Source organism: Neovison vison, chromosome 9 (genome assembly GCF_020171115.1).
Source record: "Neovison vison isolate M4711 chromosome 9, ASM_NN_V1, whole genome shotgun sequence".
NCBI lineage: Eukaryota > Metazoa > Chordata > Mammalia > Carnivora > Mustelidae > Neogale > Neogale vison.
This window is the reverse complement of record NC_058099.1, coordinates 76,278,829-76,296,409: the sequence shown is the minus strand read 5'-3', so window position 1 is coordinate 76,296,409 and position 17,581 is coordinate 76,278,829. Positions and strand designations below refer to the sequence as shown.

Sequence of the window (17,581 nt, the reverse complement as noted above, 5' to 3'; positions counted from 1 at the left end):
TGTTTAACGGGTTGTATTGAAATAAACTGTTTATTGCTTTTCAATTTTTAGTCACATAAGACACAAATTATAGCATATCATAAGTTGAACCACATATAATAACAGTCATGACAGAGTTGCAGTAAAGGTCAAGCTCAAAGAATATGTGAAGTGACTGGGGTAGAGGTAAGGGGGCTAATAGGCTCATGGTATATAGAAGAGTCTAGCATAATGGCTTTAAAAAGGTTAGAGTATGATAGACTATCAGTAGAAGAACTGAAAATAATTCAGCTCCCAGTTATTGGGAAAAGGTGAGAGATAGTGTGCGTGAAATCCTTCCCTTGAGTAGTGGACAACTGCTAAGCGTCTGAAATTGGGAAAACAGGAAGAAAGTGTACATATTGATTACAGTCATGGAAGAAATCTATAGAATTCAAACTGGATTAAATCAGACACCCAAGAGAATGGGATTGAGGATAGGGAAGCCTGTAGAGGGGTACAATTTCTTTCCATGATGAGTTCTTCAGTACTATTTGATTTGTTACCCTGTCCATGTATTGCTTTCCTTAATATATTCTTGAAAATTAAAAGATATGGCTTCTTTTCTAACATTCAGAAGTTCTGTTTGCAAACCTAACAGCCAAGCGATAAATTAGGTTAAGCCATACAAAATAGCTGGTATTTGTCACAGTTGGGCCTGCACAAATGGAAACTTCATTTAGTTCAACCTAAATGACTTTCAGATTTGGGACTTTAATGTGGACACGTCTTAACAGGTAGGTCCAGTGGACGAACCAGTCCTTGACAACCTGGCATTTGGGAAATATCATAATCAATTATGGCCAACATGGCCCTTCTTTCTAACCAACATTTCAAGCGATGATCAACTTACAACGGAAAACTCACAAGGCACATCCTCCAACCCCACATCATTTACTCAAAGAATTTGGCTCTTTTTCTTCTAGATACTCTTAACCCTGTATTTCTTACATCTGTCATAGCTGTTTTGATATTCTGCCTTTGACAACTGTTATTTGTATATTTGCCCATCTTTTGAGGGAAAGAGCCATATTCTCCTGGGGAAGAGTGCATGGTTCTGAAACCAGTCTGAGCTTGCCTTGCCCACTTTCCAGCTGTGTGGCTTTGGACAAGTTACTTAACATCTCCAGAACTCAGTTACTACATTCCCTAAAAGGAGACAATGATGTCTCTCCCCAAGTCCTTCAGAACGTCTCAAGAAGATAATGTATGTACAGTATTTAACACAATGCCTAGCACACAGCAGAGGTGTAATTAGCATCCACTGACAACCTCTTCTCCTTCTTCATCCTTAGGCCTTCCACAGCACCCAATATAGCTCTCTTCACATAGATGCTTAAATGGTAAAATGAGGAGGTGGGGGGGGATTGAAATATGCGACAAGTATCACAAAATCCTTTGAAGAAAATAAACACTAGTATTCCTTCCAAAATATGGTTCTAAAATAAGCATATTAAAGAGGAAATATCATCAGACTCTGCTATGCATATTAATTGGACAGAAAGCCCTCTAGAAATGGAAAACTTTTGGGATGCAAAAACATGAATATACAAATATTTTGCACCCCCAAATCCTGTCACCCCTCCTCCTTCAGATATTGGCCATATATTGTTGGTTATGAGCTCTCCTGGAATTGGGGAAGAGGCTAGGGCCATGGAAAGCAGCCCGAGAAGCTGGCATGGAATTCCGGACCTCATAAAACGCCCACTGGCCTCCCACTGTACCTTAAGCTAAGCCCTTGCTTCCTCTTGAGTTTAGAGCTTCCCTCATAAAGATTCCAATCTGGGAGCACCTGGGTGACTCAGTGGGTTAAGCCTCTGCCTTCTGCTCAGGTCATGATCTTAGGGTCCTGGGATGGAGCCCCACATTGGGTTCTCTGTTCAGTAGGGAGCCCGCTTCCCCCACTACCCCACCCGCCTCTCTGCCTACTTGTGATCTCTGTCAAATAAATAAATAAAATCTTAAAAAAAAAAAAAAAAGACTCCAGTTTGCATTTCTGAGGTTGGCTCAATGGTTCCACAAACCTTTCCTGAGTGACCCACTTGCCTAGCACTTTGCTTGTCCTTTCCATCACCATTGATCCCATTGTGATCTAGAATGTCAGGGAAGCCCTGAATGCTCACCAGTCTGAGTTCAGAATTACCTTCACCCATAGCTAAAGATGTTTTGCATGATGGGAGCATTCACATCTGTGTACGTTGGAAAAACTTAATGATCTTGAAGAAGTCAATTAGGAAACTGTAATGGCAACCAGTTGAAGTTACTGAAGGGGGGAAAGTTTGCATGGGGAGGTCACTGGAATGGAGGGTCCCAGATGGTAAGACAGGCACCAGTGTCGAACCCTCAAATGGAGGCTTGTGCATACAGCTTAGGAGGGGGCGCGGGTCATGAAAGGGATGTTTTCCATCCCTGGGAGCAGAAGGAACATTAGAGGTCAGGGACACAGGGTCAGAGGGGTAGACAGATAAGACTTTCTTGCCCACCTGCCAGGATTTCGTGCAATCACTTGGCATAATTATTCTTGAAAATATAAACATTGCCGGGGCTGACTGACAAGTATTGTTCCAGCAGGGAGGGCTGTCAGGGCAAATCAATCCAACTCCACCACCTGCCAGTGTGTAAAACAGATATAATTTTGGCTGTTAGGGGCTGTCAAAGCGAAGGATGTGCCGTATGTGTATTTTGAAGTGTGGTGTTCCCTTCCGTCTCACAGCTTGAAAGATGGTTTCTGGGGCTTTTCCCCCCCTCCCCGGATGTTTTCTAGAAGAAGGTTTTGGATTTTAAGTTCAAAAAACCCCATCACCTTTATCCCTTGTGACGTAGAGTTTCAATAATCTCCATTCCTGCTCGTCTCCCCCACAGCTGCCCTGCTCTCATTCAGCATGGGGTCTAAAATTTGGTTTAGGATGGAAGGGTCCTTTGCTGCCGCTGGATGTTGTCTGAGGCAGCCACGAAGCTAGTTGGTGCCCTCCCAGGAATGTAAAATTGTTTGCAAGAGTGTCTTGCCCGTCACTGGACCCCATGGCAGGCTTAGCTTAAAAGCTTATGATGGTCTGTGCTTAATGCGCTCCTTGGGAATCCCTGGAAGTCTTCCTCCTTCCGTGGCCACATGCTGCGGTGAGCAGCAGAGTGAGGCCCTCAGAAGGTGACTCCCTCAAACTCTCTATTCTCTGTCTCAGAATGTTTCCATATCTCTTGCCCACTCTGCCCTCAGTGGCTTCCCCAGGAATCTATCCTATCAGTTTCCTCCCTCCCTTCTTCCCATTTACTTCTCACTTAACTCCTGTGCCCCCAGCAGGCTCATACCTGGCCCTTTCTCCTGCCTTTCAGGGGTGCCGATTTTGGTCCCATGGTTCCTTGTTCTCTGCATTGATCGCCTAATGTGTTCTAGGCCCAGCAGCGGGTATCGCATCCCGCTTGGGGATATCACATCCCCAAGGCATTCTTGAGCATGCCCCTAGACCTTGGTTTTTGTGCCATTCTGATGGGATACCATCATACCCTGCACTATTTTCTCTGAGGGTGGCTATAGTGCTTATGTGTTCATTTCTTACAAAGATCAGTATTTACTCTGTGGGCATTGTTGAGGATGCTGATCCTCTGTGTAAAATCCATTTGGTATATTCCTTCAAAAACTAAATGCCATGAAGAATCTCACTTACCATAAGGATTTTTTGAGCTTTTACTTCTGGATCATCCACACTTTATTAATTATTGGGTTTCTCTTTTGGTTTCTGCTGCCAGGAAGCTCGGATCCAAATTATGACTTAATTTTCATAATCCCATGGGACCCCTAGAATCTGCACATTTGCATTTCTACTTAGCACCTTGTCTTGGCCTTCTTTTCTACTTTCCCTGACTCAAGTTTTTATTTGGGTGTTTTGTTTTTCTTTTCATGGTCCCATCAAGTACCTACAATCTTTTGTGAATGAAGCAAAGGTGTTAGGAAAAGATACGATAGATATAAGCATATTTTTCTGCTCCTTGAGGTTGTGAGTTGCATGAGCACAGGGATTATTTTGCTCATCCTTTTCACTGGGCCCCAGAAAAATGCCCAGGCTATTGTAGGTGCTTAGTCAAAACTTACTGAACTAAACTGGCAAAAGTCGACCCACGTATCTCTAGATAGAAAAAGTCCAGTTCATCTGGCTTTTCTTTCACTTTGTTTTCTATCAGAAGGCCAACGCAAAGTAGAACATTGAAGTAGAGTAAATTTTAACTCTGCCCCTTATTGGTTGTACAGCATTGGATGAGTTACTTAGCTCACCTGATCCTCTTCTTTTTACTTTAATTTGAAAATGGATGTAAGGATACCCTACCGGATTACTATGAAGATTGATAATTCTTGTAAACCTCAGCACATTTTCTGCCCCATAATAGCAATCCGTGCATGTTAGGCCCCTCCCCATATCCTCATTTCACTGGAAATAGCACTTGGAAAAGGATAAGTGGGTTGCTCTATGACCACCAGTAAGTCAATTAATTGCGGTGTCATCTGTAAAATAAATGTGACTGTTGACCTCATTCAGGGAGATATGAAAATTAATTGGTGGTAATGCACATTGGGATTTTTTGCTGAAATGTACTTAAGAAGAGCTCAGGATGAATCCATGTTCTTTTTCATCATTAATATTATTTATGAATATTTGGCCTTATCTTGTCCTGGTGTGTTTTATGTCTGTGGTCTTAATTTCATTTATTTCCAATTTAGCACCACCTTGTATTTTGATAAAAATGTAGATGAAATTCAAAACCATAGTTCCAGTCTTTCATGCAACTTTATTTTTACAAGGTGGGTGATTTTACCTGTTTCAGTAGGCTGCCCGTGAAACAAACATTAAGATATTTAGTAAATGACATTTGTTCATCCTATATAAAAATCAAGTTCAAGCTTTTTCCAAGGCATTTAAGTTTCATTTCTCACTTTTTGTAATTGTCTTATTTTGTTAGCAGTTTTCTGATGAAATTCCTCCTTACGAGAGGCTTGGTCCGTTTCAGATGATACCTGTGAGTGTTTCAAGTATTTCTGATAGAGGAGATATTAACTAGATGCAATGCTTATTTCCACTTTAATGCCAGGAGGCCCTGGCTACCTTGGGTGGGTCTCAAATGGGGGCCTGTGTTAGAGTGTCCCGGCTCAGTCACCTCCTAGCTGTGTGGCCCCGGGAAAGATGCATCACTGTTCTGAGCCTCACTTGCGACTACCAAACATGAGGAGGTTGAAGTTCTTTTTGCTATCATAGAACCCAGTCCCTTGAGATGGAACTGCTGAGGCTGACCCTATATTCGGATCTGTAGGGAAACAGAGAGATCGTATCTACTGTAGAATGTTGTCTTCTAGGACATACTACTTTTTACCTTTCTGCTTCAAACTTTAGAATAGTCTTCTTTTTAACTGTAGATCACTTAGTACTTGGCATATATTAGAGATTTCAATTAATGACTCAATTTAAGGGTCATAGGCTAAGCGGGATATGTCCACTAGGCCAAGGGGCTTTCTATGAAACCCCATTACTGAGGAAATTGGAAGAATACATTTTCAATTTCACCCTTAAGTGGGTAGTTTTATTTATGTATTTATTTCATTAGTTTTAGATTTGGTAGTAATGGATGTAGATGGAGATTAATACTTCATCTATAGCCTGTGTGTCTATAGAGATTATCTGTTTCTGGGGAATATCAATACCAGGAATTTGATTTAAACCATCTGAACCTGCAGGCACCTCTGTGAGCTACTGAAAGTACTTGGGAGGAAACACATCTGTCAGGGGTTGTAATGTGATACTAACATGAAACTGAAGATCTACTCAGTTTTCTGGTCCTCAGGAAGCAAATGGCCAAGGGCACCAAATTTCCATTCTGGAAAATTCCATTAAAGGCAAGGATGTCCAGATAGTTTTCAGGCACTCATCTTGATTACCATTGCCGGTCCTCAGTTTCTCTCTGATTCCACAGAGTAGATTGAGTTGTTCAGTAATTTAATCCTGTGCTTTGTTTCGACTGTACTGGGGGACATAGATCAGTCTGCAGAGTACATGACTTTGGTATATTTCCATCTCGCCTTGATACCTCCTTGTCTTCTGGCAAGGCAAGTTTTAAAGAGAAACTTTTCTACAAAACTTTTTTTTTTTTTAAATCAACTGTTGTTTTGAGTTTTCCTCCAAGTCTAGGAAGACACCGATGCTAGAGTTTATGTTTTCATATTTTTTTTATTAGTTGTTCATGTTGGGTTTGAGATGATTTTACTCATGTCTCAGGAGCTAAGAACAGACAAGTGACTGACTCCAGAAAAGGAAGCATGTAAAAATTTTACATGCTTACCTGATAGCTTATTTATCGTTGGGATCTTTAGACTCACTTCAGTCAGAATATTTTGAATCAAATGAATCTAAGTGTTCACAGGGCCATTTAACACAGTGTGATTCCCAGTGCTCATCCACAGCAAAATCAAGAGCTTGTGAGGAATGTGCATCAGTGCATTCCTTCTTTCCTTAAGACAGTCTTGCACCCAGAGAAAGTCACCTTAATGCCATCCAGACAACCAACCCAAACCTCCCAATGCCTGGCTCTTAGCTGCACCAATAAAAGACTCAGATGAATGCAGCCCAGTGTTTCTGCAGCTTAGGCAAGTTACTAAGCGTCTCTGTGCCTTGGTCACTGGGAATGATGGCATGAGTAGGGTGGAAAGGGATAGTGTAAATTGGGAGATCAATGGGTAGGAGGAATAATTAGCAATGAGACGGCAGAAGTAGAATAGACTGCTGGATCCTTAAAATAGATCTCTGAGATTGCTGGGGCTCTGGCAGGAGAAAATGGGTAGTGGTCAGAAGTCAGGCACACAGACCCTCACGTACCTGGGGAAAGGTTGGGGGTGACCTCCCTTTGAGGCCATGGAGATCTTCAGGGCATAGCCAAGATTTTGTATGAGTCAAGGAGGTCGAGGGAGACCTAAGGAGAAGTTGGGGATATAGGGAGCTGGTGGGTGAAACAAGGCCAGAGGGCCCTGTGGGAGGGTCTGTAAGAGAGGTGAAGAGATGGGCACTGATGAGTGGTGTTGGAGTAAAAGGTTGAATAAGGAGGGATGCCCTGAGACATTCTGAGGACTTCAGTGGTGATGGAGGGAAACAGGAGATGGGGCAGGTGGGGACGAGTCCCAGTGCTCTCTTAAAAGAGATTGGGAAGAAACTCTTAGCTCAGTGATGTGAGAGCTTCAGGTTAGTTTTTGTCCCCACCCCTGACCTCAGAGAATTAGGCTGCTTTAGTGCCTACATACTGCTTTCAAGGTCAGCATAGGAAAACTGGTCCCATTGATTTTAGTTTTAAAGGTGATGGAATGTGGCTTTATCCATAGCTTTATAAACTTCAACGTATTCTCTACCAACTTCTTCTCCTGTTTGGAAAAATTTTAATAAATAAATAAATAAATGGAAAGAAGGAAAGAAAGAAAGTGTAAATCAAAAGCAAAAAAAAAAATAAAAGTTAAATACTTGCCTTGATTTGGTGAGAAAGTAAATCAAGTGACAATTTAATTCTCAATGAACGTGTGACAACCATGAAGTTAAATATTAGATTTAAATATGGCAGCTAATTCTCTGTAAGAATTACGTTTGTCTCTTTATATGGGCACTCTACCTAATGAACACATTTCTCTTCTCTTAAATTCAGCCGTTGCTACTGGAGCATGAGAAATTAATATATGTTCTTATATTCATTAATACTGTTGCTCATAAAAGACCTTTTGATTTTTTATCACCCTGAGTTCCCAGAGGCTTATGGAAGCCATCATAGCTCCAAACCACATGAATTATCAGGGGAAAAATTCTATTACAGCAAAACCTTAATCATTGCTTGCATTTTTTAAGAAATTGTATCTGAAAAGAAACTGCAGAGCAGATCCATCAACATAGAATGAATAATTAAGTGGTGCTATAGTCCTTTCTCTGAATATTATACAGTAGTAAAAACAAAGGAATTGCTATTATACACATTGAAGCTCAGTGTAACTCAATCTCAAGGACATTGTTGAGTGAAAAATGCAAGACGTGGAAGAATACACACTGTCTGTTTCCATTTACGTAGCAAAGTCAAACAATATCTCATTAGGGAAATAGCATTAGTAACAAACCTATGGAGGAAATGATTAACACAAAATTCAGTCTAGTAATTACCCCCAGAAGAGAGGGGGGAAGTGGATACCATCAAGAAAGAATATGGTAGCATAGTGGTGCTTTCACCATACTGGTGATAGTCTGTTTCTTGGGTGGAATGACAGGTTTATACTATTTAAACTACAGAAATATGCTTAGTATTTCCTTTTGTTTTCAAAGTGCAGTTCACATTCAAGGGGGAAAAAGGCTTTTAAGAAAGATCATCAAATTAAACCACAGTAATAAATCTTCTACGGGCTCAGCACCTGAGGCATTACACGTGATTATAGAAGATAGACGAGGTTGCTCTTAGTCTCAGGGTGTTTACAGATGTGCAATAATTGTGAGATAAGCAAGAATTCAACTAAGCATAAGTCGTGATGTACTATAAATTCAGAGAAGGAGGTCTTTGATGGTCGAAGCTGTCTTGGAAACCCTCTCAGGAAGTGAGAATTTAAACTGGCCTTTGAAGGGTGAACTAAACAGGAAGCTGGGAGAGTATGCTTACTTTTTATTGTTTACATATTTCTATTTCTCTTGCCATGTGTAACACAGTTTACTATGGAAAAGCAACTTTGTGCGTGTACTCTGGATTCAGACAGACCCGAATTCAAATTTCAACTCCTCCGTTCCCACGCTGAGAATCACTGAATTTTCTCCAGACTCAGTTTCCCCACTTACAAAATACAAACAGAGACGCTTCCCAGGGATGTGGGAGTAAAACGAGAGAATACTGTTAGGGACACGTTCCAAGCTCCAGAAGGCTTCCCAGTCTCTCTTTAATACCGCCATTCAAGGATGAGGCATCCTGGAAAGAATGGCGGCCAATGACCTTGTCGAAGCCTGGGCTGAGGGCTGAGCACTTGATAGTCAGGGGAAAGAGGAACAAGCTCCCATGACAGCTCTGTCCTCCACAGAGTCTCCTTTTGGACTTTCCACTGGCTCTGTCCTTCTGAGCAATGCTTCGCTCTGCTCTCCTCCTTGCAACAGACAGGCTTCCAGAGAGCCTTGGCGGCTTCCTGCCTTATTCCTCAGGAAGGCGTATAGATGAGTTGACATGGGCCAGTCTCTCTAGGAGAAATATTTTCTCTTCCCGCCATGCATCTATTCTTGTCTCTACTTGGCTTTGGAGAGCCAAGACTAAGGCATGACCTTAGAAAGGGCTCAGGAAACCAGCTGCAGCATGGTCTAGACATTTCTGGAATGAGAAAAGAGTCTCAGCCCTGGTCAAGTCCAGCTCACCAAGAGGACAAAGCTCTGATTAGCCATGCCCAGATCTTGCCTCTTCCCTCTGTTTCCTCTGAGCCTCCCCTCTAGAAGTCTGAGGCATCTTAACAAAGAAATAGAGATTCCTGGCTCTCTCTCTGCCTTTCCCCCACGAGAAACATGACAAACAAGTATATGCAAAGCATCTGGCTTGTGAGAGGTCTGCTGTTAATATCTCATCTTTTCCCATTTCTCCCTTCTCCTAAGTTGGGAAGTTCATTAATGACATTCTGTAGCCAATGGGGAAGTCACTTCTTCAGTTCTAGTGAAAGTAATAATTGAGCTCCGGAGAGCACGCTGTGTAACCTCTTTCCAGCTATTTGGGGTGCACAGTGAAGAAGGGTACTGAGCCTCTCGGTTTACTGGGGCAGAGGGGAGAAGCTCAGGAGGCGGGCCCCTGACTCCCACCTTCCGCCGTCACCTCCGCGTGCCTCGATTCCAATTTCCACTCTGTCTTTGTTTTACAGTTGTTCAGCACATCAAGAGACATAACATTGTTCTGAAAAGGGAGCTAGGCGAAGGAGCCTTTGGAAAAGTTTTCCTAGCTGAATGCTATAACCTCTGTCCTGAGCAGGACAAGATCTTGGTGGCAGTGAAGGTAAGAGAACACTCCAGAATGTCTCATTATCCGTGGTTGCACTCACGTGTGGAAGTAACGTTATTTCATGTTATGGTTGGCCAATTCAGGAGCAAATTACGTCTGCTCCAGTGGATGTGTTTGAATTTTCTGGAATTAAGTGGACAGTGGGAAGGGTGTTTGGGGCACAAGTAACTGTTGGAGCTTCTTCTCAGGGGCGACCCACCAGTCCATGGGCTGTGGAGAGCTCTGGGCTATTCTTACAAGTCAATGCTAACTAAACACTGAGTGGAGGTCAGTAAGGTCCGACAGAATTCCCCCAGACACATCTTGGAGCCTCAATCTGTGTCCTTGGGATGGCTCGGTGTTTTTGCCAAGCTCAGCTGTAGTTTGTCCTCAGTGGGGGCCCTAGGAGGAAGACTGGAGTCCGCTTTCCCTCTCAGCCCTCTGCTCTGCTGACATCTTCTGTTACACCTTACCCTGTCCCTCCCGAATGTCCCCAGAGCCCCAGGATTGCATACAGGGCTGCATGATTCAGTCCTGCGGTAGATGGCATCTCTTGGGGTTCCAGCACCCCAGGAGACACACGGTTTCACTGAAATAATGGAGGCTGAAAGTCCCTAATTCCCACCACTGCCCCTCCCCCCAAACTCAAAAAGGAGACCTGGTCTTCAGTAAGATAAATGTTACTGGAGGGGATGAATTTTCCACTGAGCTCTCTAAAACATAGGAATTAACAAAAATAGCACAAAAGACTTCAGCAGATCTTTTACATATGCATTGTCAAAACTAAAAAAAAATCCCAACTCACCAAGGTATTGAATAATATATGTAAAAGACTTAAAAGAGGCCTATATTTATAAAATGAATTAAGTGGCAAAGGAATATGGGCTTGGCTAGTATAATAAGATGTAGCTTCTTGGCTTCATGGAAGATGATTGGGTTTTCTTTGTTTCTGCCAAACAGAATGTAGCGTTCATTTACTAGTTACAACCAGGACAAACTTCATGTTAAAAGTCAGCTGTCTATTCCATTAGTGCTGTACTTTGCATCAAAGTATTCTACTGTATACGTAATAGGTAATTGAGGAGAGAGAAACTTCTGGAACTTACTCATCCTGCGGACTAAATACACTTTCTGTTAAAATTCGTCCAAATGAAGAAACAGTGCATTTGCTTCCCGGATATCATCCCAACCTGAGTGGCCAGGAGGCTCTTAGACTCTCACCAAAGGTTTCTAAAAGCTGCACTTTGGAACGAATAAAGGACAGAATTTCTAGGGAGGGTAAATGTAATATCAGTAAACATCGTCTCACTAAAGCTAGGCAAATGGAGAGGGAGAGGGAGCCAGAGGAGAGGAGACAGGAAGATGCTGGAAAGATGGGAGGTCAAATGGGGTAAAAGGTGTAAAATAAGAATCCCTCCATGACTCGGGCGGTGTTGGGGGGAGGGGTGGTTATTCCTGCTGTTGAGACTGCTTCCTCTTTTCTTTCATTTACCCAGAAAGTTTATTTTTTAAAGCACAAAATGTTCAGAACATTTGGCAGTGTTCTCTCTGCAGTCTTTACTTTCCTCTGCTGCTTTTCCCCCTCACGTTGGATAAATGGGACCAAAAGGTGCCTCTATTTTTGTAGATTCATAGACTGATAAAATATGAGAGCTAGAAACAGCTTAGGGAAAATCTGATCCTAATCTAGCCATGAGTTATATGCAAGGACATTGAAGACCAGGGATTCCCGTTCTGGAGTCATGTTTCCTCCTACTGATATCTGGAGGCCCCCCAGGGACCCAAGTCAGACCCTTCAGACTCTGAATTCAGATTCTTGATTCTTGGGGTCACAAGGTGAGCATCTTGGAATGTGAGAAAATTCTGGGAGATTAGGGAATCCTAGATGACAGTGTAGGAGTAGCTGAAGGACCTCAGCCAGAAATGGAGAGAGAGGCACCAAATTTCTTAGTGGGGAAAGCCTTTCATTTGAGTGTTGTTCTGTATTCTCTGCCTGCTTCACTGTTCTCTGAACGCCCTTGAAGAAAGGGTGTTCCCCAGCTACATTTGGGTCACGTCAACTCATGTGTCGCATTTCCTTCCCAACACATACTAGGACAGGGTTTCAGGGCCTGGGCTGGTCCTGGCCAAGCACCAGACAGGGTCAGTGGGGTGTAAACAATTACCCTGCCCACACAGCCTGCCGCTCCAGAGGCTCATCTCCCACTGCCATTACCGCTGAGGCTTCTCCCTGGTTTGAATCCAGTCACAGCCCGAATCCCACCTTTGACGAAGACGCAGGACCTGGTCCTCTTGCCAAATAAGTTGGCAAATTCATGACCTGCGGTGAGCGCTTGTGAAGCAAGACTGCTAGAAACAAACCAAACCCAAATCAACCAAACCAACAAGAACTTGAATTTTCCCCTTTATCAACTCCTGACTCTTTGTGGGCTCCTTCCTTCTTGTTGAAATTCAAATGAAACTGTTATTTCAAGCCGAGAGGACGAAAATGCCTGCAGCTCAAAAATTCATTTCAACTTCAAGGTCGGACACCTAAAACATCTCCTCTCCACAACCTTGCCTGTGAAGTCTTGTTGCTATCAGAGGCTTTGCTTACGTTTGCCTGAATGACTTCTGGCTTCAGAGAGGGTGCCCATATTCACTTTCTGGGATTCAGAAGTTGTAGCCCCCACCCCGAGGCACAAGCCAGACCTTCCCCAGCTCCAGGATGGCTGGTTCACAATAGCGTACGGACCCCTTACAGAGCTGCTCTCCCCAGCCTGACTGGCCGGGGGCTGGCCAGCTGGAAGTGTGTTCAAAGACTATCCCCTGAACCTTGGAGGAAAATGTCTATGGTTCAAGTCCAAACCACAGTAAAGCAAATTTTTCAGGAAGGAGACAAATGGAATGCCCCTTCCGGGGCCCCGCCCAGCCTGTCACCTCTGAGGAGTTGCTCCTGGAGCTGCTCCTCTCCCATTGAAGGTACCCAGGGATGTTTGACAGGCTTTCTGCCCGTTGCCTAGCAACCCCTGCAGCATTGATTATGCGTCTAAGAAATAGCAGCTATTGTCCTCTTTCCTTCTCTAGAAGGAGCTGACTGGTTTGAAATCCAGGGCTTTGCACGCAGACTGACAGATGTCAGTTTCCTGTAAATTGTGGCATCGCCTGCCCCAAATGATTTTAAGAACTTGAGGGATCTGCAGGAACCGGTTTAAGATGGACGTGATCCGAAGGCACTCAGGAGCCCACATGGGCTGAACATCCCTCTCCCATTAGACTATCTCCCCATTTGGGCGCCAACCAGAGTGACCTTTTCTTGATAGTTTTTGGATGACCTTTGTTTTTTAGTGAAATGGATGCAACAGCTAGTGTTTTCCTCTTACGCTGAATCACAATTGCAGAACCCATGAAGAGGGTGAGAAGCGGAGGAACCGGTCTTTGAACAGAATGAGTTACTTTGCCTTTAAGTAACTCAATTACCAAGGAAACGTTTCATGGTAGTTTCCCTGCATTAGCTGTGGGTGCGTTAACTATTTTTGGCTCTATCCAACCTGCATTTTGATAGCTGCAATGCCTACAACATTTTCCTGTACTATTTCCTGCACGCTGATTTTTGTTTTTTAAATATAGCCACAAGTGCGCGTCGTCGGATTCATGGCCTCTCCTCCCCCTCTCCACTAACTCAGGTGTATTTCTAGAAACACAAAAATGCTGCATGCAAGACAGACTTTGGAAATTATATAGAACCCAAGTCTCATGTTTTATAGATGAGAAATCCGAGACCCAGGGAAGTCGAGTGACTTCCTCGAGGTGTAAGTTAAAGCGAGTGAGAGGCACCCTACGGGAACATTTGAGACCAGGAGTGGTGAGATCTGACTTCAACAAGCACTTCCTTCCAGATTTTTGCGTTTCGCGATTCTGAGTATCTTCTTGTTAACAGAAGAAATAATGCTGATTTTCTTCACCAAGGGTTTTGGAAGAGTTGACTGATGAGTGCTCTGGTACATTGCCGTTCTGCAGACTCTAAGTAGCATCTAACATTCCTGTGTCTGGAGAGCCTGACCTTAGCCCCTCTGTCCACACAGCTGCCATTAATCCATCCACTCTCTGTTCAAGTTGCTCCTCTTAGGAGAGAACTCCCCTTGCCTGCTCTGCCAGCTAGGTCAGACCTCCACATCATATCCATTAAGGCATCTGCACTTGTCTTTTATGGCATTTGTCAAGGTTGTTAATTCTGTATGTGTCTGCGAGCTTATTTCATCAATGGCATGACTGCGTGTCTCCTCCATTAGAGTGACATATCCTTGAGAGTGGGAACCATGATTTTTAGCACATTGTCCAATATCTAGTAGCGTGGAATAAATGCTTGTTGAATGAATGAAGGGATGGCTATTAACTGATGTTCTTTAGCTTAACTCCCACATTTTGCCAACGAAGAAATGGGAACCCCTAGAAGATGATTGACCCATCCAAGGTCACATAGTTGAATGAGGGCACTTAATGTCAGATCTAGGACTAAAACTCAGGCCTTCCCAATAGTCTGATGCTTGTGATGCACCGCATTTTTTACTTATTGAATTTTACACATGCCCTGGTTGCCCCAAGTGAGGAAATTCAACATGAGGCCACTTACCAAGTAATGCAAAGGAATGTGTTAGTTGTGCTCATCTGTATGTAAGGATGAGAGACACTTTGGCATTTTTCTGAGTAGAAATGCAATTCGAGGAAATAGGTGGAAATAAGGAAAACTGGATTCTGGAGTGAACATAAGCAAAACATCATTATCAGCTTTGATAAGAACAGTTGTAGCACGCTCATGGGAAACCTCAATCAAGCTGATTTAGCAGAAAAGGAAATTTATTTGCTGAAGCTAATGGAAAACCTTGCTACTAGTGTCCTTGCTTCAGGTACTGCTGGATCCAGAAAATCAATTCTCTGTGTATGTATCTCCTGGCTCTGCTTTCCTCTGTATTGACTGTATTCCCAGACTGGTTCTCTCCTTTCCACTGTGGTAAAGACTTGGCAGCAATGGTTCTGGGCTTAGATCCTGCCATCCTAGCAACCCCAAAGAGAGCTCCTCTTCCCCAATAATTACACCGAAGTCCAAGGAACAGCTCTTCCTGGCTTGTCTTGAGTTGGGTCCCCAGGTCCTCTGACTCGCTGAATAATAATCTGAATACCCAGGCCTGGGTCACATACACATCCTTGGAAATGGAAGGTGAGGTCAGGTCTCCATGACACACAGAGACTGAATGTGGGTAGCCATGGTTCCCTGAAGGAATATTAGAGATTCCATCCCTGAAAAAAAGGGTGAAGAGCTGTTCCTCCCAGTCTGTGGACTGCTCAAGAAGGAAAAGACTGTGTGTTTTGTGATTCCACTCCATCTTCACACCAGGCCACCTACCTGTGGCCCAACCATCCAAGGTCATCACATGGCACAGATGAGGCCCTCTATGGGGAAAGAAGCAACTAGAGCCAGTTGTCTCAGAACATGGATAGGGCAGAATAAGGGCTCCAAAAGGAAAGCTCGTTCTTTCCTGTTCTGAAACAGTGAAACAATCCATAGATAAGAAAGGGAATCAAGAGTTCACGAATTCCAAGGTACATTTATCTCTAAGACAGGGGGCTCTTTTCTTTCTTTCTTTCTTTCTTTCTTTCTTTCTTTCATTTTAGGATTTTTTTAATTTTTATTTTTTTTGTGGCAGTCACCTTATCAGTCCTTATATCTTGATTAATCATGAAGTTTCCCTCCCATTCCTCCCTCTTCCTGTGCTCCCTTCCCACTTCTCCATGGATACTGGCATGTGAAATCCTTATCCCCACAAAATGGAAATGGAAGATGACAAGATGAGTATATTTAAGAGAACATTCATTAGTGCTGCCCCAAAAAAGGAGTTTGTGTACCTTAACAGGACACAGTGTTGCAGAAAATGCTATCAACTCCCATCTTTACAAGTCTCTAGGAATAGAAATCATCCAACTTTTAATAGTGGCTCATTAAAAGCTCTCACTGTCTTTATGGCCCAGACATTGTTTAATAGATTTCTATTGTACTTTAGTGTAAGCCCATTTTTTCCTGGTGCGTGCATGCGTGTGTGTGTGTGTGTGTGTGTGTGTGTGCATGCACACACACGCTTGCATACATGCACACTCATGTAGGCTATAGGAGGGAGAGTGACATCTTCCTGGTGAGGACCTCTCCTGTGCTTGAGTCTAGTAGGTTCCAGTAACTACTTTGCCGCATCAATGTCCGCTTTCCAGAAACTTCAACTTTTAACCTGTGATGGGAAGTCTGTTTTTTGTCTTGTTAAGTGGTCTTATTAACCCTATTTTCTGGCTCCTCTCCAATTCATCCCCATCTTCTCAGAAATGCTAAACCCCAAACAGTGCATTTCACTGGAATGAGGACTCCTCTGGTATTGAACACAGCTGGAGACTTCATTTCACACTTCTATATCTCTGGAACATGGGCCTCTCAGTAGCTGTGCTGCTTTTTCATTGACTTTAGCATGATACCCCAGATCCCGATTGAGTCCCAGTCTACCATGAGCCATCAGCAGCTTTAGTGAAATCAGCTCCCATTTTTAATTGTATTTAAAACTGGTAAATATACTGCAGCTCTCCTTACTAGAGGACAACTTCTATTTCATTCCTTTGAGTCAATATCTCTCTGTTGCTACAAATTAGTTTCATGTCTTCCAAAGACTTAGCATTTATAATATGTGACTTGATGTAATATGCACACAGAAGCCGTCAATTTCACCACCCAAATTATTGCAAGCATTTTAAGGCGTGTGAAATAGGACTTGGCCTTGCTTTTCCCATTGGATGGTCGACTTGTTAGATTCCAAACTGTAAGAGTTAGCGTGGCTGTGAAAATAAAGATAGCAGCAATCAACACCCTGGCTATGAATCTTGTATTTGAAGCTGTCACTTGGTACATAATTAAAGTCCTCGCAAAGGCCAGTTACATATGATCGAGTTGATATACACAGAATGTTGGTTTCTACTACACAGTGAGCACTGAGTGCGATCAATTTTATTTTCATATAATCACTTTGTTAATTTTTACATTTGTCAGGATGAAGGGGAGCCACCTACTGAACCCTCCTTGGTTTTTAGGATCTTCTTTCTATCCTGTCTCTGAATTTATTACAACATAGTCTTCCAAAGTTCACTATTGTAAGAACTTGATAAAAGCTTCCTCTCTATTCTTCAGAAGAGACCCTATAAGTTAGAAGAATCTCATAGCACTGGGACTACAGATTACTCTAAACACCTGGCTAATCGTTGCCCAAGAGAACCTTACAAGAAGGGAATCTGCCTTAATGCTATTTCAGTTCAGTCTTGTTTTCCAGCAGTCCCAAAAGTCATGTCGACCCACCAATAGCCTATTGAGGTAACTTTTATGGAACAGGGCTGTCCAACAGAATAAAATGAGAGCCACAAATGCGAGCCACATTTGTATTTTTAAATTTCCTAGTACGTACATTAAAAAAGTAAGAAGAAACAGATGAAGCTAACTGTATTCATACATTTTATTTAACTCGACATATCTAAAATAGCATTTTAACATATTGTTGATACA

At 42.9% G+C, this 17,581-nt stretch overlaps 1 protein-coding gene across 1 annotated transcript in view; it reads left to right on the top strand.

Annotated features, from left to right (window-relative positions):
- The window catches only part of NTRK2 (neurotrophic receptor tyrosine kinase 2), a 323,265-nt gene that overhangs the window by 229,560 nt on the left and 76,124 nt on the right, over positions 1–17,581 (top strand). The window contains exon 13 of the mRNA XM_044265786.1: positions 9,899–10,029. Coding sequence (XP_044121721.1) covers positions 9,899–10,029 — 131 coding nt within the window. The remainder of the gene's footprint in view (positions 1–9,898; positions 10,030–17,581) is intronic.